At 39.4% G+C, this 23,156-nt stretch overlaps 1 protein-coding gene across 1 annotated transcript in view; it reads right to left on the bottom strand.

Moving 5' to 3' along the window:
- Positions 1-2,893: 2,893 nt before the first annotated feature.
- Positions 2,894-23,156, bottom strand: part of LOC121318608 (bcl-2-like protein 13) — a 42,063-nt gene continuing 21,800 nt past the window's right edge. The window contains exons 5-7 of the mRNA XM_041255472.1: positions 20,283-20,352; positions 17,892-18,035; positions 2,894-4,899 (exon numbers count right to left, since the gene is read on the bottom strand). Coding sequence (XP_041111406.1) covers positions 3,976-4,899; positions 17,892-18,035; positions 20,283-20,352 — 1,138 coding nt within the window. The 3' untranslated portion in view covers positions 2,894-3,975. The remainder of the gene's footprint in view (positions 4,900-17,891; positions 18,036-20,282; positions 20,353-23,156) is intronic.

Genomic DNA, 23,156 nt, shown 5'->3' with positions numbered 1-23,156 from the left:
ACCCATACAGGAAACGTGGGGACGCTGCTCTGGCATTCTGCAGGGTGTCAATAACCCTGTCAAAGCCCCAGACAGCTCAAATGTTGTCGTTCAGGGGCCAGACCCAGAGCTGCAGGCTCGATGGGTTGGGATGCCACGATGTCCCCCGCATCTGACTAAGCAGGTCGCGACGTTCGGGCAGGCACCACAGCTGGCTATTCAGCAGCTGGAAACCAGAGTCTCCTGGGTCTGTAAAAAGCTAATAATAGCACCCTGATTTTCTCCAGACACAGCCGGAGCATGCAGAGCGGTGGGAATGCATACAGCAGCTGCCTCGGCCACTGGTGTGCCAAGGCATCTAATCGCCAGTGGGTCCCTGGCACCTTTTATGGAGAACCAGTGGGGACAATGGGTCTATCTCCTCTCCCAAACCGTTGCCAAATGAGGCTCACAGCCTTCATTCTGAGGCACTGGGAACTCTCCTTGAGCGGAGGTCCACCATCTAGCTGATCACCCTGGGAAGGTGTACTGCTCGCAGGGAGAGGTGATTGTGCACGCAGAGCAACAGCTTGTGGGCTACTCGATGGAGACTGAAGGCCACCCTGGTGATTTATATAAGCCACTAAGGCACTATTGTCTGTCTAGACAAGCACGTGTCTCCCTTGAACCTCCTGTAAAAATTCTGCAAGGCTAGAAACACTGCCTACAGCTCCAAAATATTGATATGGAGACCCTTACACAGGGGGTTCCATATCCCTTGCACTCCCATGCCATTCCACACAGCGCCTCAACCGAGGCTGGATACGTCTGTGGTGATGACCTCCCTCTGGTGACGCTGCCCAGCGCTACACCTAAGTGCAGGTGGGCAGGTTGTGTCCACCAAGAAACTGCCTTCAGACAGTGACGAGCCACTGTCACCAGGAGACCACGATTCAATGCTGGCTGAAAAACTTTGCTGTTGAACCAGGCTTGGAGAGAGCGCTGAAAAGCTTCAGACAAGCAGCCATTCTCTGCACCATGTTGTCCGCATACGCATACCACATGGACCTAGAGTCCAGGCGCACTCCCAAATAGAAGGCTGTCTGCAAGAGTTGAGCTGGCTCTTTGCACCATGCCCAACCAATGAAGGTGGTCTGTGGCGAGATGCACGTGGGCCTCTACCTGTACTGGAGACCGAATCCAATGAACCCAGTGTACCACATGAATAGCCTGTTCTTGCAGCAGAGCTGTTACCTGGCGAGACATCACAGCGGTGTCCTGTCGGTCCATGACTGATGCTGCAGTCATGCCCCAAAAGGGAGGGGAACCGTGCTTTAACTGGAGTGAGTAGCCAGTCTGAACAGTAGTAAATACCCAGATGTATCTACTGCAATGTACAGTAAAAATGTAAAGTTGCTGCCTCAGCTGCTAAAACAATAACAGGACTGTGAACAAGGCCGGCTTGGTAAAAGACTGGGATGGGAACACTGGTTGGTAGTGGGCCAGAACCAAACGTTACAGAGCAAACTTTGTCCCATCAGGCAAGCGTTCCAGTGGGAAACTGCTGCCCAGATCTTCTCTATTCCCCGGTGTGTGGCTCTCCCTTGGCACAGTGCCATGAGGTAAAGATGCAATCACCTCAAGGCTGAAATAAAGAGAGATAGACATACCAATTTTCCAGTGTTCTGCCGAAGCAGAGCTCAGCAGCTGCTGGTGAATTGGAATGGTAACCTTGTTCAATGTCCAGTGTACCAGTGGGAACGACAGCAGGTCTGGACCCACAGTTACCACGGGAGCGATCTATAGGGAAGCTGCAGTGCTCTTGGTTAATCTAACAGCCTGAAAACTGAGGAAACCTACTATTTGAGGGAGAAAAGTGCAAGCAGCTTTAACCCGAAGTGCACGTCTCGGTCCAACAGGTGCTAGTATTTCTGTGAAAATAAACAGAAAAAAAAACAATTCTCACACAAAACAATAAACACTCGATTACCGTTAATTATGTATAATTTTCGTAACAAAAAAACTACATTTTTATTTTCAACTTCTACGAAGCTAGCAGCCTGAGAAAGAACACAAGTAGCCGACTTAAGGTTATTCTATCCCGGGAAAGGGCAACGGAGCAGTCGGCTTCGCGTGAGGCGCAAGGCCGCTGAGGGATGTGTGTAAATAGCAATTACTATAATCGAGTAATAGAAATCGCATTAATTAATCAAGCAAATAAACAGATACAAGAATATTCAACATTTCTCTGTTCGTAGTCTCTCTGTCTCAAGTGCTGTAGTCTATTTATGCCCTTGGGGACAGGCATGACGTCACAGGCTCTCACGAGCAGTCTTTGTTATATCTATTGAGATTACAGGGTCTTTAAGGATAAAGTCCCTTGAGGTAATGGTTACATGTCATACTTGTTGGGAACCAGTAATTTTTATTATCTAAACGTTTTTCAAGATTTTGCATATTCACATGAAATGTAGACACACTTTAGATCACACAGGCCCTAATTTGTGTGATCCAGCTACACCACTTCAACCCATTTTATTAGGTAAGCAACAAATGTTATCCTACCTGGTTTACAAATTTTCCAAAAGGTTTTCAATTACTTATTACTTGAAGAATAGCCACTGTGTTTATTGCAGCAAGGAAAACATTCCTCAGAAAAGAGGATTTCATTTTGGAACAGCACAAACCTGTTGCTTTGTAAAAATTATACACTGGGATATTTGCCTGCACTCAATCCAGTCACATTTTCATTTATAACCATAAAGACAACTAGAACCCTGAAACCAATAGATTCATTACAAACAACTGTAACTGGTTTAGTGTCCAACTTTTAAAGTATAAAAGGACCGACGATTGTCTTCACTTAAGCAGGTCAGTTTGTAAAGTTGATAAATTATTATTAAGCAATCCAGTTCATTGAGGGGGGTCTTAAAATCAGGTAAAGCTTTAGCTGGAAAAAACAGTGTAATGCAGGGGAGGGGTCATAAGAGAAGAACTAGGATCCAATCTTATTGCAAGTCTTAAACTCTAAGAGCCCTGACCCTCCAAGCAAAAGGAACACTTAAGGGAGGTAATGCCTTAGATTCCACAGCCACACAAGAAGAGAAGGAAAGAAGCCTGTAGTGGCGTTTAGAGTTTGGAAGTGAGTAACAGATCATTCAGACTTTTGGATGAATGAGATATTGTAAGTCAAGTGCATTAGCAATTTCACTACTACAAGGTAACAGTAGTATATTTTGCCTTGACCTCCATGCAACATTACATCACATTGCACTGAGGCAAGTTTGGTGGCATCTCAGGTTTATTCTATCCACTGGACTTCAAAATATACAATGTATACAGCTCTCCAATGTGCAGTTTTGGAAGAAATTCATGTCACTGTAAACATGCATTTAAAATCTGATATCTGATGTTAACTGGAGGGCTCCTTTAAGGATTTGGGTTATCTTTTGGGTTTTTTTTGTTTGTTTTTTTTCATTTCTCACAATTCTAAGGTAAAACTATAAGAAGTCAAGCAGAAGAACGTTCTGACTAGTGCCTTCTTCACTGTACTGGACTTATTTACACTTTTACCATTGACATTAACAACAGTGCTTGTTGAAAAACAGGGCAGGGTGACTGAACCCAATGTCTCAGTCAAATGTGCCCCCTCCCGAAACTTCCCTTAACGCCATTCCCTCAAGCCAACAGGGCTTGAATACCCTGTTAAAAATGCTTTAGAATTATAATAAAAGCAAAAAATGTCATATCATAAGCAATGCATTGCTGCACTATTGAATCCTGGCATCCGAGAAGCAAATTAGGGAAAATAAAAATAAAAACACCCTTAATTCAAATCCAACATATGAATTGGTAGCAATAACATACTACTACTGATTTACCAAAACATAAAGGGGAAAAATAAATCTAAAAAAAGGCAGCCTGTATATAGCAGAATTAGCGATTCGTCCTCTAGACCTTTTTTCGAATTCAAGCCTAGAAATGGTGCACAGCACGTGGTGGTTTAGCAGTCCTAAACTATTTTTTCCTCAAAACCAGCGCTACAGCAACAACCAGCGCCGCCACTGCAGCAGCCGTAACCCCGTAGTACAGGAATGAATTGTCGTCTGCCAAAGAGATGTCCTTCTCCCCTTCTGGTGGCAGAGTTTCTACCTTCTCCTCTGGAGCCAAGGGCACCTTCTCTGCTTCCTTCGTGGATTCAGGCACCTCTATTGGGCTCTCTCTCAAGATATCTTTCACCACCTTTTTTATTACCAGCTCCTCTGCCTGCACAGCAGGTTTGGCTGGCTCCGGTACAGGTTCCACGATTACAGGACGGTTTGGTGGTTCTTCTGCTATTGTCGCTGCAGTTTCAGCTGTTGCAGGTTGCTGTACCGGTGCAGGCTCAGCCACACTGCTTGGCTTCTCCTCTTGAGGGATGACGGCGGTAGCAGCAGCAGCCGGTGGTGACAGATCAGTCTGCTCAGTCAGAGCGGTGGATTCCAGAGCTGCTGGCAGGGTCACTGGTGGCTCCTCTTCAAGTTCAGTCCTCAAAACGGCCTCTTGGGCCTCCTGGATTTCCAGCACTTCCGCCATCGATATGGCCCCTTCGTCCTCTGCAATCTCCTCCTTCTCCACGTGAACCAAGTCAGAGTTGGAGGAGTTATTCTCGCTTCTCTCCTCCCCTCCCTCGTTGCTGTCCAGGCTCTTGAGGTCTTCTGGGTCCATGGTGACCTGCGCCCAGGACTCTGGTCCAAGGGATACTGGCAGGCTCTCTGTCTGCCAGCTCTGGCTCACTGAAAGGGACACGGGCAGGCTGTCAGACCGCCAGGAGCTCAGGACAGCGAGCGACTCGGGAGAGCTCACCTGGCCAGATTTGTCGCTGGTCAGGATGTAGATGTCGTTGCTGTCCTCAGCAATGATCCCTTGGTCCTCCTCTTCTTCCAGGCTGAAAACTGTACCCTGTAGAGAGAGAAGCAGAGACCAGCATATTAACACTAACTGTGACATGACAGATGAACAGGCCTTTCCTTATATCCCAGGACTCTGATTCTCTTTAGAGGTTCACTCGGAGCCACCAGCATATCCCCATCTGCAAGTACATGCATTCCTGTACAAGTGACAAAAGTACAGTTCTGTCCAAAAGTTTGGCATCACTCTGTAGAATTAACTAATTTTGTTTCAAGTTGAATTAATGTGCAGCATAATGTTACGTTAACATATTGAATTACATATCGCTGTAGTTTTCCATATACTTAAAAAATCTGAAGAATGTGACATTTCAAAATCCGACATGAAATAATGTATGGCTTCCTGTAGACACTTGTAATATCACTTTGTAATTTCTTTGATCACATAATTTACATATTTTATTTGACATTATGTAAATGTATACATATGTATTTTTTCACCCAATCTTAAATTCCAAGGTGCTGCAAAATGTCTGGCCATAGCTGTATGTGTATCTACAGATTCTGGTACTCTAGACACAGTTTACAATTGAGTGTTTGCTTTGCGTACGCGATGCAAGACCTCCTTCATTTTTCATTGTGGATGAGTCATTGCCAAAGTGTGTCCATGAAGAGGAGCACTCAGTGAATGTTATAATAAAAGAATTGAAAGACTGCAAGACAACACTTACATTTCTTTTGGTACTACTGAAGGTTTAAAATGCAGATTTATGGAACGTGATGTAATGCTACAGAGCTGTATGGCTATTTGTTTAATGTTTATGATGGACGGGTAGGGAAGTTACTAGCGAATGGTCTACACACACACACACAATGTCAAATCCCTTTATCTGTATATAACATTTCTAGGGGAAGCATTTCAGTGCTGTGAGAATGTAACAAAAAGCAGGTTAATTTCTGTAGTTTTGTTGTTATATGTGTCAGGAAGAGAGATGCAAAAGCAGCTCACTTGCTTCTATTGCTGAAGTGTTCTCTTAAGGGCTATGTGCTCTGGTGGTGAACGATACTAATACAGCAGAGTACATAAAAAAAGACAACAACTGTAGCTAGTGATGAAAAGTAAATACCATATCCTTTACTTCTTTTGTGGAGACAAAATAAAATAAATAACAAATAAATAGATTATGAGATAACAACGCACTGAAAAAAGGAAATTTAACAGTGACTGTTTATGTGATCTGGTTTAACATGTAAATTATTCAAAAAGAATACAACTACACATACTGAAGAAATTTTAATATAATATATTTTTATTGATTTGATTAAATAAAATCGGTTTACTGAAGTGATTATTACTATTGGTCAATATTATTAAAACAAGAAGCGGAATTTTACAGAAATCCGAAACCAGGGTGTGGCGCTCCCCGTCACTGACTAAAATTAAACTGAAATAAAGACAGATAGACATACCAATTTTCCAACATTCTGCTATTTCTTGCCATATACTGTCTTTATAACACTGACACTGGCATCATAAAGGGCATTATCATTTTCGACTTTAATAATTACATTCTCATTGATGTCCATTTTTTAAAAATATTTATTTATGTGGTAATCTCTGCACGAGCGAGACTGTGACAGTCTGACAGCCAGTACCTTTGACTTTATTTCTGATTGGTCCATTGCGACGCGAATCGAAATAAAAAAAATATATATTTCTAAATTCGCGTGCGTCGTTCGCGCCGCTCGCTGCGGCTGCAGTGTGCATTGCTCCATTTAAATCAGTAGGTTTCATTATTTTATATTCGCTCGCTCGCGTCCCGTGTGCACAGCCCTTCAGCCGAAGTGTTCTCCAAGACAGAGCTGACCACCGGACACAACATGCCAAGGCCAATCACTCATTCAGTTTAGGCATTAAAAAAAAACAAAAAAAAAACACACGTTACCTGGTTTTGATTTTGTCTGGAGAATCTTAAAGTGCCATGCACGTTTTAATTATGCTAGCTCCCCCAAGTTGCATGGTCACATGACTTGCATGGAATGGAGAATATGGTTAGTCCGAGCTCTTAGGATTCTTCAGACAAATTCAAAGCCAGACTGAGGGAAAATGATAACTTAATACGAAAGCAACAAAACCCAGAATCACCAAGAATGGTAGTCAACACCCTAAAAAAGCATGTGAAATTTATTAATAGGCTAACATGTTTTGCAGTTTCATATGATTCACCATAAGCTTACCCTTGTCCATTAAAACAACCAGAACAGAGTTATGTAACCCTGACTCTCAAACATCAAAGACATCAGTACAATGTTAAACCAACACTGATAAATTAAGTAAGAATGTAGACAAAAGGTACCAAAGAATACAGGTCCATTTCAATGACAAACAAATGTTGAAAGTTATACCACTGGCTTAACATTTATAAAATATCACTGTATTCTTATTGTATGTAAACATGAATAAGTGGGCCAACAAACCCCCCCTTGGAGAGAACAGCAGAATTAAGATCCACCATAAGAACATAAGAAAGTTTACAAACGAGAGGAGGTCATTCGGCCCATCTTGCTCGTTTGGTTGTTAGTAGCTTATTGATCCCAAAATCTCATCAAGCAGCTTCTTGAAGGATCCCAGGGTGTCAGCTTCAATAACATTACTGGGGAGTTGATTCCAGACCCTCACAATTCTCTGTGTAAAAAAGTGCCTCCTATTTTCTGTTCTGAATGCCCCTCTGTCTAATCTCCATTTGTGACCCCTGGTCCTTATTTCTTTTTTCAGGCTGAAAAAGTCCCTTGGGTCGACACTGTCAATACCTTTTAGAATTTTGAATGCTTGAATTAGGTCGCCACATAGTCTTCTTTGTTCAAGACTGAACAGATTCAATTCTTTTAGCCTGTCTGCATATGACATGCCTTTTAAGCCAGGAATAATTCTGGTCGCTCTTCTTTGCACTCTTTCTAGAGCAGCAATATCTTTTTTATAGTGAGGTGACCAGAACTGAACACAATATTCAAGATGAGGTCTTACTAGTGCATTGTACAGTTTTAACATTACTTCCCTTGATTTAAATTCAACACTTTTCACAATGTATCCGAGCATCTTGTTAGCCTTTTTTATAGCTTCCCCACATTGTCTAGATGAAGACATTTCTGAGTCAACAAAAACTCCTAGGTCTTTTTCATAGATTCCTTCTCCAATTTCAGTATCTCCCATATGATATTTATAATGTACATTTTTATTTCCTGCATGCAGTACCTTACACTTTTCTCTATTAAATGTCATTTGCCATGTGTCTGCCCAGTTCTGAATCTTGTCTAGATCATTTTGAATGACCTTTGCTGCTGCAACAGTGTTTGCCACTCTTCCTACTTTTGTGTCATCTGCAAATTTAACAAGTTTGCTTACTATACCAGAATCTAAATCATTAATGTAGATTAGGAATAGCAGAGGACCTAATACTGATCCCTGTGGTACTCCACTAGTTACCATACTCCATTCTGAGGTTTCTCTTCTAATCAGTACTTTCTGTTTTCTACATGTTAACCACTCCGTAATCCATGTACATGTGTTTCCTTGAATCCCAACTGCGTTCAGTTTGAGAATGAATCTTTTGTGCGGGACTTTGTCAAAAGCTTTCTGGAAATCTAAATAAACCATGTCATATGCTTTGCAATTATCCATTATCAATGTTGCATCCTCAAAAAAATCAAGCAATGGACGTTTCAGACCACTAAACTAGACTTCTATATTAAACATTAACTGCGGTATTAAATTAGACCTCAACATTAAAAACATACTGGATAGACACCATCAAAAAAGGTTGTTTTCAGGCTTCACCTTGAAAGGTCCCAGGTTAAATGGGGTGAACCTCCCTAGGGGCAAAAAACACCCATTAATTACTCATCTCAGAGGGCAGTTACAGCAGCTGTAGGATCAGTGCTGGATTACAGCAACATTAGGAAATGACTCTTTGCTTTCAGAGATTCTCAAATTAAAGCTGGCATGGGCGCTGGGCACAGACTCACTCAAATTCAGACTTCAATATCCGTTGCTATAATCTTCACAAGCAGATGTAACCCGCTCAGGCAGAAGGACGAAGCTACAATTCCAACCAAAACATAAGAAAGTTTAAAAACAAAGAGGAGGCCATTCAGCCCATCTTGCTTGTTTGGTTGTTAGTAGCTTATTGATCCCAGAATCTCATCAAGCAGCTTGGATCCTAAGGTGTCAGCTTCAACAGAGGGAATGACACAGCTTCAAATAATACAACTGACAAGGATATATTAAAAGCAAACAAGACCACTCTTCTATATGCAAGCAGATATTGCGTCAACCCTTACGGATATAAAAATGTACAAGTTTAACTAACCTTCTGGCCAGATTAAATGTATATCTTCTATCATTCGCATTTTTCTACCGCTTTCTGGTTTAATATCGTATTACATAAAAGTCCAGGCTATTACGTATAATATTTAATATCTAGTAAGTGATGCCGACAAAACACCCTTTAAAAGTTTACGGTCATTTTAAGACCAAAGCGTTGAGAAGGGTGACATTTGTCATGCAATCCCCTATTATGTGCTGTAGACCTCTAACAGGGGCTCAGACCCCAGGTTGAAAAACACTGCTTTAATTGATTCATTGTGTGATTGAAACTGTGAATTTATGACTAAGAACACGGAGCTGTTAGTCACCGAAAACTGTGAATTATTTGTTTTCCCTTCTGAAAGTCAATCACCTTGAAAATTGATATAGTACCCGTATGCTTTCTGTATAACACTTTACAAACCAAAAGAACTAGAATTATTTTTTTTTTTTTAATTTGACAGCATTTTATGTGACCATCTTGAAGTCTAATAATAATATAATGGTTACCAGTTCAGTTAGAATAAACTCCAAGTGGTGAATCGGAGAGTATAAATCCACAGTGGATTATTTTCACAGACTGACCACTTACCGTCGTTTATGCTTTACATACTGAATTGGTGATTTAGAGTTGTCAAAATCCATGTTGGTTTACATTGTAAAACAATGTATTCAAATACAATGCTACATCATCCAGGTTATTTTTCACCCACTAACTTGTATCTGGCAGTTTCATCAGTCAACACTCTTTTTAATAAGTTCAGTCTGTAATCAATCAAGATTAGGGGTCACTACTAGGATTTAAAAACCAAAGCAATTCAAAGTGAAATTACCAGACATTCAGGTCTACCTAAAAGTAAGGCTGCAAACAGAGCTTTTTAAAAGTAACTGTAGCTAGCAAAAGTGTTCCATACATCCCCCACCCCCCAACTGCACTTCCGTTCATTATACAGGTCTTAAATATGCAGTTTCGAAAGAAACGCACACATTTTCATTTTAAAACAGACTACCTGGTACTTCTCCATGTTAAAGAAAACTTTAGACTGTTTTGCACTTCCAGGGTCATTTCACCTGGAGAGCGAGTTTGTTCCCAGCCCTTCACCGACTTCTTTCCTGTCAATAAACTTCCGGCTACTTCCCCTTATTGACTGACATACTTGCAGCCAGTAACATACTTTGACCCAGAAGACACTACTGAGTTAAACCTGGCAGTTTAAATGCAAACAGGTAACCCGTGAAAAAAGCATAAAAACAGAGCGTTCATTAAGCTAAAGTAGTACCATATATCATGTTTTTCGCTAATGGAAATGCAAAATGGGTCAGATTAAAAAAATTATTTAGTTTGCTACAATTACTTAGTAATGTACCAGATTATTTCAAACAAAAAAGAACACTAACGTGCATTACTTTCAAACTTCATAGTGAGTGGAAGTGCAAAACAAGTAACACATAATAATTCCATTACCTAGAATACCTTTCAAGTCAAGGATAATTTGGCAATTAGTTCAAGTTCATGCAACTCTCCTCATTTGCACAGCCTTGTTTGACATGCTCAGTGTTTTCTTTCCACATTTTGCTAGAGGCAGATTTTTATAAATTACACAAGTGAAGAAAGTTACCACGCAAGCCCCCACCCAGGGAGCTGCTATACTCCCACTCCCAGAAACAAACATTCCAACAATCACACAATATGGACCACAAAAACCAACACTCACATAATATGGACCACAAAAACCAACATTCACACAATATGGACCATTACAGCAGAAATGTACTTGCAAAGTTTAATCAAAATGCAGATGTCAGCTGTAACTTGGAACACATGTCTATGTAATGCTTAAAACTAAAAGAACTAGGGCTTAGAAGATGGACATTTTGCCTACAAGTGACGGCCAAAATGTTTTTTTCTTCATCTTGAATGAAACTACTCTAGGGTGCATTTCCCCTCCCCATGGGTATCAAATCACATGCAGGCTCTCGATTTTGCTCATTTTAAGGTAATTTGTCCTACACTGAAACCAATTTTCAATACCGTTTGAAACAATATCATCTTTTATTATCACATCTTAAATGCTACACACATACTGAACACTGAAGTTGTTTAACAATGGCGACAGCATCCAAAAATAGGTGAGAAGTAGGAAGATTTACTTAAAAACGAATACAACTGCACAAGTTGCGTTGTGTCTGAAAATATCTTCACCTCTCAGTACCCCAGCCTATCAAAGCATAAATATTAGACTTAAATGCCCTTACCAAGATTCATAAAAAGTCTATGGGTAGTTCTAAATACACAGGTAAAGAAGTACATGGATACAAAATATGATAGATCTAGGGCTTCTGTTTTTGAGTAACCATTTCCAATATTGGATATACCCCGATTTCATTTTCTTCTGTATCGGGGGTGTTTTATCGGTTAAAAACGAAAATCAGAAAGAAGCCCTAGCTATACCATACAGATCAGTCTATTTAAAAAAAGAAATCTCCCCAATCATTCTCTTCTGAACAAACCAGATTCCATTTTTAATTGCCAGGCTTCGGTGCCAGGAATCAGGTTTACTTTAAACTGATTGTATCACGCTGCCTTTATGTAGGTGTTTCACACAAGACAATGTAAAACTACACTTCTGCAGACAGGAAGGCATTAAGTGGCACATTGCAATTCTTTCACTCATGCACACAGTCACATGCAAACCAGCTTCTTGAAATACATCCATGTATAACTCAACTTGTACCACAAGCCATACAGTTTTTTGCTTCCATAATTGGAGCTTGAAGTGAACAATCAGCTAGCTCAGTTGTCACATAAAACTTACAGCATTAGAATGAATGTTTAAATGTACAAAAACAAGGGTAGAACATAAGACAATTTGAAATTATACAAACGAGAAGAGGCCACTCGGCTCATCTAAGCTCATCCGGTTTTAGCAGCTGATTGATCTCCCCCCCAAGGAATATTTATCTTGAGGTAATAAAAGAAGCAGCATCACAATCATTATGGAGAAGGTATTCTGACTCCTATGTGAATAGGAATAAAGCAGAGCAATCTAAATCTGGGATCTGACACTTCGACAGCAATACACATTCCAGAACAAGAGGCCCGTGACACAGGCATGTGCCCTCTTTCATTTAGGTCTACCCGAGGTTACATAATAAATCTGAATATAAAATATAAATCTCTTTTTCAGTGTTGGTGGAACAAAACAACTGATTAAACAGTGTCCAGGAAAATCTTGACTGGTGATACAGTACAGTAATTCTGTAAAAACTGTGGTCCCTTTGAAAAATACTGGGAATTGAAATTAGCGAGAACAAAACAGAAGGCTAAAAACTGGTCATTAAAAACGGTGTATTTAAGACATTTAAGATAAATACACAAAAAATAAGAGTGCCACACTTTAATTTTCTTCAGTCCTGGACTGAATTACGATATGGATCTCAAATTCAAGTGGCTCAGTGGGTTTAGCGCTACACTAACTCACACTGGTGATGTGCTACTTTAAAAATGCTCTGGAATGACAGCACTAACATCTAAATTCATTAATGCTTTATACAACATTTAAGAAGATACTGCTGCTTTCAGATATGCCAGTATTTTAAGGTTCTCTTACAGCATTGCTAGAGGATTAGATAGTAATATTATTATTATTAAATATGTTTTAAAATCATTTTACACACACTTCACTGTCCCACATTCTTCATGTTAGTTCACATGTTTTGCAGAGTTGAAAGAAAACATTGTTTTAATAGCTCTGTTACCTCATTCAAGGTACCCAATTCTCATATTTCTAAGACAAGAAGTCAATGAGACTTACAATAGTGTTTTATTACAGTACATGTGTATGCATGGTGTGCGCTGTGTACATTTTGTTGCCACCATCTTCGTTCTTTATATCTGGCCACACTGTAGGTTAATTTTGCACCTGGTATCAGAAAAACAAAACCTGCTTTCAGAAAGGGGCACAGGAACAGCCAGAATTATTAATGCCCTATCTCCACCTAAGGTTAAATTAATTGACTCTGTATATAAAAAAAAAAAAAAAAAAAAAAAAAGTTATTTCAATTTGATAGAATCCTAGCCTCAGCAGTAATCTCCTTTGTGCTCAATAGTCTGCTAACATCTTCTCTCCTGGCCCTCCTCAGTGGAATTCTCTGTGTGTGACAGTGAGCTTACACTGGGATCTCTAGAGACTTAGTGACATATATTCTTGCAGGGAAGCATTAAAAAGAGAATTTACAAACATGTCTCAAAACAATTATAAAATAGCTCTGTGCCAGTTAACCACACGTATCCACACACACAAATAGTAAATATTATTGTGCACATACTTAATTAATTTCCTGGAAATGTTTATTTTAATATTAAAACAAAGGTAAAAAAGGGAATACATCTAAATTGAAATATGTATATCAAATAATTATTTTGAGTTTCCATAAACCTAAATAACCAATAATAAACAACTTCACTACTGCCTTTTCCTTTAACTCAATCATATTAGATTAGTCTCATTAAAACTCAAAACTTCTTAAAATGAATCAAAACACAGCATGTAAATGCTGAAAAACAATTCAGTTCTAGTTTTGTTTCTAGTAATTTGGATGTGTTCAGAATTTACCTTGTGGTATTTCTCTGCTGTTGTTAGAGTGGTATACTAGATTTTGTGCAGCTAATTCAAATATTTGTTTCTTAAATTTTTAAGTTTGAATATGAAAAATCACCCTGGTACAAACATGGACATGCTACTGTCCATATAACTAAAACGTTAGTTCATATATCGATTGTTGTGCTACAGAAAAAAAAAATTAAATTAAATTAAATACAGAAAATGAGATGTGGATAGTGGATTATACTGTAAAAAAGCTAAAATTAAAATAATAAAAAAAAAACCCACAAAAAACCAAGGTCAAACAAGTTAGACTAGCCATTTTTTAAAGACGATCTGTAGTGCCAGACCCCCACCCACATTCCACTATGGAAACATAGTTAACTTTTGGACTTTAACATTCTGCTCTCTGTAAAATAATACATTTCGAATGTACCTTTAAAACCTTACAGGTCCACTTTCAGAATTCCTGTTGTCTTTAATTCATTATTTATTTTATTATTATTTATTTATTTTTAAAGAGAATTGTCCAGAGAAAATGTAATCTGAGCTGATCAATACGCACAACCTTAAAAGCATTTTGGTTTCTTTATAGTATTGTAAAAACATAGCACTACTATGTGCAATATGTTTTTATAAGCCGTAGAGGTATCTTTTAACCATACAATGCTTGAATGATACTGACCTTTAAAATTTACCAGAATGACGTTTGTCACTGAGGGAGAGTCTGCCAAAAACATAACCTTATTAAACCATTTAAAATCAACAAATATGATCTTGAAACCTTGTGTCAGTGCATTAACCAATAAAAATCTGTAATGCACTTACAACAAATTCCACCTACAATGTAAATCTTTGATCCAGATCTTAAATGTTAATCCAGCATAACTAACACGTCCAGCAATTCAATCTTTTATTCTGACTGCCAACAAAAAAAAGCCCAACAAGTTTACCATATAACATACAGTCAAACTGAACACTTTTACTTCTGTGACCATTCATGAATAAACTGCACAATTTACAGAATATGTATTTTGCAACATTTCTTACCCAACTTCTTTAACCAGGATCCTCTGAAAGCTGGTTTCGAATGCTGGCAGTGTAAGCAGTGAGGCAGTGAGAGAGAGAGTGTTTGTGGCGAGGGCACAGCTGCAGGGTTCTCTAGCAGGCTTCTGCCAGATTTGTCTAGTTCAACAACATTTTAAGCCCATCCCAGATATTACACAGTGACTCGATGAGGACACAGCCTTGCTTTATATGTACAGACCTCAATCTGCCTGGAAGATATACACGCGGTTATACTGTCAAGTAGGTAACACTGAGCACTTGACACTATTCTGGCATTTCCCATTGAGGAGATAAGTCCTCAAAGCTTGTACAAGTTAGGGCAAGTCTTCCACTGTGTTAATTCATACCACAATTTAATAAACATAACCTGAATGGGTTTTGAATGAAAACGTTCAAATTGTTCTTGACAGATACCTGACTATTCCTCAATGATTTCCTCCAAAGAGAAACTAAGGGAACAGCCTGATCTCCAGAGAGATGACGACTTTGAAGCCATTCCTTGAGAAACATAATTTGTGGGAGAATACAGAAGCACCTGCCAATAGAGCACCTCCTATCAGCCCACTATCATATAATCATGTGAAAACTGCTCTCTGAATATGCAGCTTTCATACAGTCCACAACATATGCGAGGGTCATTACACAAAAGCATGTTCCACAAATACTGGGTGCCTATACTCAAAAGGGTACTTTGCACCATAATTACAAAAGACCCATCTCTCACAAACACACAAAATTACATCACTTTACAAAACATATTTACACGCTACCAAGGTGCAGACTTTACTTCTTCTCAGACCTGTTGCCAAGGGTGATGCTTTCCAAACATCCTGGTGCCTGAAGACAATTTTTGTCTCTCCACCTTTTTTAAAAGTAACATAAGGCTTCCCACAAGTAAATGTGATTCCAGTGTGAGGCAAAGCACTTGATTCTGGGGTGATATTTTTAAGTAGGTTTTCAAACCCAAACATGGAGACCAACTTACATTAAACCAAGTTCTGTAATGTCTTGTGGTTCATGCACAGACAATATTGGAATAACCTCTCTACCAGCAGGGGGCACTATCAGGCAGTGCAGTTTTAGAAAAACAAGAAACAGAGAAAGAGGTGTGACAGTAATGCTAAACCCCCAAAATTAAAACCAGTGCACGCACATACAGAAGGTCCTCATAACTTCGTCTGCACCGCACAGTATCCGAAGGGTTAAATTGTATACAATTGTGATGGGGTAGGAAATACAGACAGTGACTGCTATCTACCTGACCGCTGTGCCAGCACGGTACTTGTTTTATGTTTATAGTGTCTGTTTATTTTGGCACTCGTGCCATTTTATTTTGAGTTCAGTCTTTGTTCCTGTTTTGTTAAATCTTTTTATTTATAATTTAAACATGCAAGCAGCACACTCATACCCCAGAGCCGTCTGTGTTTATCTTCCTGGCCTGACGTCACCAGCCAAGCCAGCCTGTTCACAACAATCAAAAAGCTTTCTGGATTAGTCAAATTCAATCCTCAACATCAACAGGAGGAGCAAAATCAAGGCAGTTATCGTGTTCACTGTGTCATGTGTGACAGACAGATAAACAGATCAGCACAAAAGGGTTCCAATTTATTGAATGACAACCTAAAAAACTGACCTGTCCAAGTGAGGGGAAGCTATGGGAGCTATCCATGCCTAATGGTAAAACTGTGGGCTTCACTAAATCCACTTTTCCACCCCAGTAAAGCACACCTACCCTTGAAAAGCCTGATCAAAACACACATGACCAAATTTACTGCATCTGCTGGCAGATGTGTTCCCCCAACAGCCCTCGGTGCTGAGGAGATTGAATTTGTGCACTGATGTTATTTTTAGCCCTGCAGCTACCCCAATGAAATATTACAGAAATTACAAATTATTTTGCCGTTCTGCTGCATCAGGTAAGAATGATCCCAACTGAAATAGTGATTTAAGACAGCGAATATAATGTATTACACACATATCTATAAAACTAAGTATAGTCATATCTAGATCAGTAGATATTAGTAAGCACCATTAAAATTACATTTTGTATGATGTTTGTTATCATTCTGACAGGTTCTTTTTGTAATGACTTAAATACTGTGCTTTGGCCCAGTTCATCAGGAGCTGCTCTTTAGTTCCAGTTAAATATACAACTAATATTGGGTAGGATCAGCCTAAGTGTGTTTATATTAGTTACCTAGTGCACTGTTTAATCTTCAAAATTCTCAAACCTTCAAGAACCAAGAGCTAAAAATGTTCATGTCAAGTTTCATTCCATTGGATGAACAGTTCAAGACATAGTGTGATATAGATATGTACAGGGACTCCCAGTTCTAAGCCCAGAGTTTGATAGCATGTGCAATGAAAAAAAAAGTTTTGATGCAAATATGTACACAGATGGACAGAAAATATAACCCTGTATTGACTCTAAATAATTAAACACAAACAAGGAATTGTGACGTACGTACCAACGTATAGGCGTCTCCACTATATGCCCCCACTGGGGAAATGAATACATGAAAGATTTGTAATATTTAAATAACCTAAAAGTACTATAACTTCAAAACGACCGCATTTATTTTACTTCCCTCTCTTTTATGATTTTTTGCAGTCGTTTCGAGAATCATTGCTAATATATTGATATTTGAATATTTTCAGATGTCATCAATTTGTTTTGAAAATGGTGCCTCTGAAGCCGACTGGGCTTCAGTGGCTACCAGCAGTGTCCTTTTAAGTAGCTTTTTTGAAACTGTGCATCACTTTCCAGGACAAGGAACCTATAAAAGAAACTATGATGGTTTTTAAAACGGCTCAAAGCAGCCCCACAACCCTGACCCAAAAACAAACAAAACGGTTGTTTCAGTAACGGTTGCAAATATTATAAAAAGCTAAATGAAAGATAAAAACCTGTTAACAGTGTTATTTGAAAAGTACTGTGTATGTAGGCTCAAGGTTTCAGTGCTGGCACACTGGTGAACTCAGAGAAAGTAAGTGAAAGGCCTCGCTCACCCAGCCGCCCTGCTGGATGATGTAATCGGCTGCAGCCTCCTCCAGATACTGGACTCCGAACTGCAGCAGGGGGCCGAGGGACTGCTGGCCCTGCCTCATCCGCTCTTTCAGCAGCCACTGCAAGAGCACCAGAGGCACCAACACCTGGGAGAAGAGAGACAAAAACAACCAGTCAGACACATGGTCCTTCAAAACACCTCACCACAAAAAATACAGCATTGCACTTAAGAAGGTACAGAGAAGGGTAATCCCTGGACTCAGTTGCTTGAGCGATGAGGACAGGTTAAATGAATTAAACTTCTCCAGCCAGGAAGAAAGAAGGGAATGAGGGAACTTGATTGAACTTAATAAAATAAATGTTACAGATAATGTTAACACAAGTTTCACACTACATGGGACTGTGACCTGGTTAACCAGGACCCGGGTAGGAGTACCAATGTGAAAGGGGCTTTAGTAGGAGTAAATTGTGTACTAACAAGGGAAGGGTGTTTATGGGGCGATCAGCCTCTTCTACAGCACTTCCTAAACTGTTCTTATTTTAAATAAATAAATAAATAAATAAAATAAAAATTTCACATTTTTTCATCTCTCACACCAATGGTATGGTTGTTGCACGTCACCCTGACTATACAGCAGTCATGTATAGCATGGGTCCTATTCGAGCTTCTCTACATTACTCCATCAGTTAACTCCAATCCTGAACTGAACAAACTGTATACACAGTCTTGGGGGGGCCCTCGGTGCAGAGATTGCCATTGGTGTACAATTCTGTGGGGTTTTTTTTTGCGATGTGGACTGCTGGTTTACCAAGGTCCAGTTCAAACCCTTATATAGTAGGCCACAATCACTCCTGTACATTTCTTCTCTCAAGTTTCCTAATTTCAACATGTCGGTTTGCGTTAATCAATATCAATATACTTCTTGGCCAGCACTTTATTTATTAAAATCTGATTGGACGGTAGTTTTTCCTGTTTTCTGCATGCACCCTGGCTGGATCCTGGGTGCAGCTAGAGAACGCCCTTTACCTCTTGTTGCTATGCAACAGTACTCTAGCATGCCGTTAAGCTAATCAAACACGAAGACATTCTGATATATGGATATCTTTGGCAAACTGCACTTTTGTTGTACTGTAGTGTATGCATGTGAATAATAGAGAGACTGAACTCAGCAGCAGAAGTCTCAGCATATTAAAACATTGCTATATTGTTGGGTACAGATTTACAAAGCAGACAATACTAACATGTGTGATGTTATTAACAAACAACAACAACCTTCCAGGTTACCCTCTTTTTCATATTTCTCTACAGTACAGTATTCAAAACTAGAATAGGGCAGTCATGTTTGTTATTCTCTTAAGTAAATCTTATTTGTTTCAGAATTAAAAAGTGAAGTGGCCCCTCACTATAAGGCGCCCCTCTATACCACGAAACAGGTTACAGTGGCAGTAAGGGGATGGCTGTGTTTGACCAGATAATGCCTCTACAGTAGCACCTGCATTCTCGTTACACGGTGCAACACAAATTGCATTGTCTTTTACAGTACCTATGGCTTCCGACTGCAGCATTATAAAAACGAGGAGCATGGAATGTATTTTTATTTGAAAATAAATACAGAAAAAAAAACTCACATAGGGAGTTCAATAGAACACCATTTTTTCTTTGGTCTAGTAATGTTTTAAAATACACTAACAATTCAATAGTTTTCACTTGAAATAAATGACATACCAGATGTTATGCAAGACCTACAGTAAACGAGCATTAGATTGGAATGGATCCACTGACATTCCTTTCACGTTCCACATGGTATTTATCTGCTTCATGTGTCTATATTCAAAACACAGCACACAAATAAAATACTGTCCTCGTTTATTCATGTATTTAAATAATCAACTGACAGTTAAGCAAGTTAATGCAGTATGCATGTCAAGTATTAGTCTCACTTATGAATGGCACAGTACATTAAATTATATAATTTCACTGTGTTGAAAAATTAACTGAAGGCTTTGTTTTATTTGCGTCCAATTATAAAAAGGCAGGTTGGTTCAAAACCCCCCAAAAAACACACCTTGGAGATAATCTATACATGTACTTGGCTTCAAGACAGACAAATACAATTTGGTGGCAATTTTTTTTTTTTTTTTTTTTTCCCCCCAAAACTTGTTTTTGCCTGTACCTTCCCTTCAACTTTGCCAAACTCTGTTGGGAACTAAAAACACCAACATGGCAGAGCTCCTCAAACTAACAGTGTAATATTGACTAGACACATCATAAGGCCCGTCTCTCAAAAACTGAACTGCTGCAGGTGGCTTCACCCTACTGTGTAGAACCCATGGGAGACAATATAGCCTACTGTCCGCTTCACATACAAAAGTTAAAAGGACGTTTGGCATACCGTACTCCATCCGCGAGAATGAGATGCGACTTGCTGAACTGCTTCTTTGTAGTGTTTGTAGTTCAGGGGTCTGCAAAGACAGAAAGGAAACAGGGTACTTTAAACAAACAGCGCCACAAAGAAGTAGGTCACTGTGACAGGAAATGGCGTTGCGGTGACGTCAGGCCAGAATGCGGAACAAAAACAGACCGGCAGGTGCTGCAGTTCAAAGGCGCGGCATGTGCAGTTTATTAAAGAACAAAAATAAATAAAATATTTAAAAACAAAAGAAACACTGCTCACAGAGCAGAAAAATAACGACACTTCTAAGTTTTAGTTTAAATATCTCTCCTCTCGCTCTCCTGTACTCTCCTCTGTACACCCCATCCGGACTGCAGAGAGCTGCAGGTATTTATACAGATGACCAGTTCCCGATTAGCAACAAATTAATCACTTAATTCGGGAGATGGCCACCTTCTGCATGAGTTTTAATTAACATGGATGGGCTTACCATCCACGCTGCAAAAACAAAACAATAACACACACATGGCGATTTTCCGTAATACAAATATACAATAAATAAATACAATAAATAATAAATAAACACAAAACACAGTACAGCTGCTTACCCTGTTACAGTGACCCTGATGCATTTTCACAGAACAGGCAACACTGTCCATCAGATTTGGGTTTGTTGTTTAGAAAGTATTATTTTTTATCTCCCTCTACCTGGCTTTGAACTGCTTTGAGCTTATCTAGAGAAGTGCTGGTACTGAACAGCCTTCATCCTACAATGCAAGTTTGATCCTCTTATTTTTCCTGAAAAACACAAGCCAAGTTAGTAGAAACAACTGGGTCAACCTTGGTCCCCATCGGTTGTACAGTTGTGCCTATTGGCTTTGTGCTGGGCAAGGTTGCCCCAGTGGTCTCTTGAAACTTGGCTTGTGTTTTTGATATATCCACTTTAAATGGCTGGACACTATGACAACTTGGCACTTTTTCACATTTTTAATGTGTTGTTTTTCCATATATCACTTCTTTTTTCAATTAATGGATAATAACACACACACACACACACACACAAACGGGAATAGCAAAATTTTTCATCCTATATTGAGGCAAAGTATTGTCGTTTGGACAGGGTAAATGTAAATAGTAGCCTAGTCTGTTAAAAGGGTTAAGCTGTGAATCTGTGTAGCGCAGCGATTATGTAGTTGGAGTTTTAGGCAGGTGTGATAAAATGCTGTAAAGTAAGAATGCTTTCAAAAATAGACATGTTAATAGTTTATATTTATCAATTAGCAAAATGCAAAGAGACTGAACAGAAGAAAAATCTACATCAAATCAATATATGGTGTGACCACCCTTTGCCTTCAAAACAGCATCAATTCTTCTACTACACTTGCACACAGTTTTTGAAGGAACTCGGCATGTAGGTTGGCCCAAACATCTTGGAGAACTAACCACAGTTCTTCTGTGGATTTAGGCAGCCTCAGTTGCTTCTCTCTCTTCATGTAATCCCAGACAGATTCGATGATGTTGAGATCAGGGCTCTGTGGGGGCCATACCATCACTTCCAGGACTCCTTGTTCTTCTTTACGCTGAAGATAGTTCTTAATGACTTTCGCTGTATGTTTGGGGTCGTTGTCATGCTGCAAAATAAATTTGGGGCCAATCAGATGCCTCCCTGATGGTATTGCATGATGGATATGTATCCGCCTGTACTTCTCAGCATTGAGGAGACCATGAATTCTGACCAAATCCCCAACTCCATTTACAGAAATGCAGCCCCAAACTTGCAAAGAACCTCCACCATGCTTCACTGTTGCCTGCAGACACTCATACGTGTACCGCTCTCCAGCCCTTCGGCGAAAAACTGCCTTCTGCTACAGCCAAATATTTCAAATTTTGACTCATCAGTCCAGGGCACCTGCTGCCATTTTTCTGCACCCCAGTTCCTGTGTTTTCGTGCATAGTTGAGTCGCTTGGCCTTGTTTCCACGTCGGAGGTATGGCTTTTTAGCCGCAAGTCTTCCATGAAGGCCACTTCTGACCAGACTTCTCTGGACAGTAGATGGGTGTACCACGGTCCCACTGTTTTCTGCCAATTCTGAGCTGATGGCACTGCTGGACATCTTGGACAGCACATCTGGAAACCCCTGTCTGCCTTGTCAGCCTGTTCCTCAACCAGTTTTATTCCTCCTACACAGCTGTTTCTGTTTCAGTTAATGATTGTGTTTCAACCTACATACTGAATTGATGATCATTAGCACCTGTTTGGTATAATTGTTTAATCATACACCTGACTATATGCCTACAAAATCCCTGACTTTCCCCACAAACTTTGCTTTTGTGACCAGGACAGTGACATTTCAAAATATCACTATTTCCAATAGGAAAACAGGCAAATGTGTGTCTTTTCGTTCACATAAAGTCAGAAAAAAACAACATATGAATCCAAATTAACATGTATTTACACTAAAGTAATACAAAAATGACTACAAAAGATTTAGAAGTGAGTAGTTTTTCAAGATTTACGAATTTACTGTATTTAGTAACTCAGTGAACCTCTAACAAAGACACTTTTATAATAAGGCCAGTCTTCTAACACCGTGTTATACACATTTCAGACCTTTAACTGACTTGGGCTTCAGATTGAAATTCCCTTGCTTGGGTGACCATTTCACTGAAATTGACAAGATTTACATTTTCATTTAAAAATTTAATTTTTGAATGCAATTCCCTTATGATTATCAGCTTATATAAGTACTTGTATCATATAATGAAATATTAAGTGTTTATAGATAAAGTTAAAAGCATAGATAATCATGAAAAACCTGGTTTCAAGCAGGTGTACTCAAACTTTTGACTGGTACTGTGTGTGTGTGTGTGTGTG

Source organism: Polyodon spathula, chromosome 7 (assembly GCF_017654505.1).
Source record: "Polyodon spathula isolate WHYD16114869_AA chromosome 7, ASM1765450v1, whole genome shotgun sequence".
Taxonomy (NCBI): domain Eukaryota; kingdom Metazoa; phylum Chordata; class Actinopteri; order Acipenseriformes; family Polyodontidae; genus Polyodon; species Polyodon spathula.
Note: the sequence above shows the minus strand (reverse complement) of the source record. Positions and strands in the feature narration are given on the sequence as shown.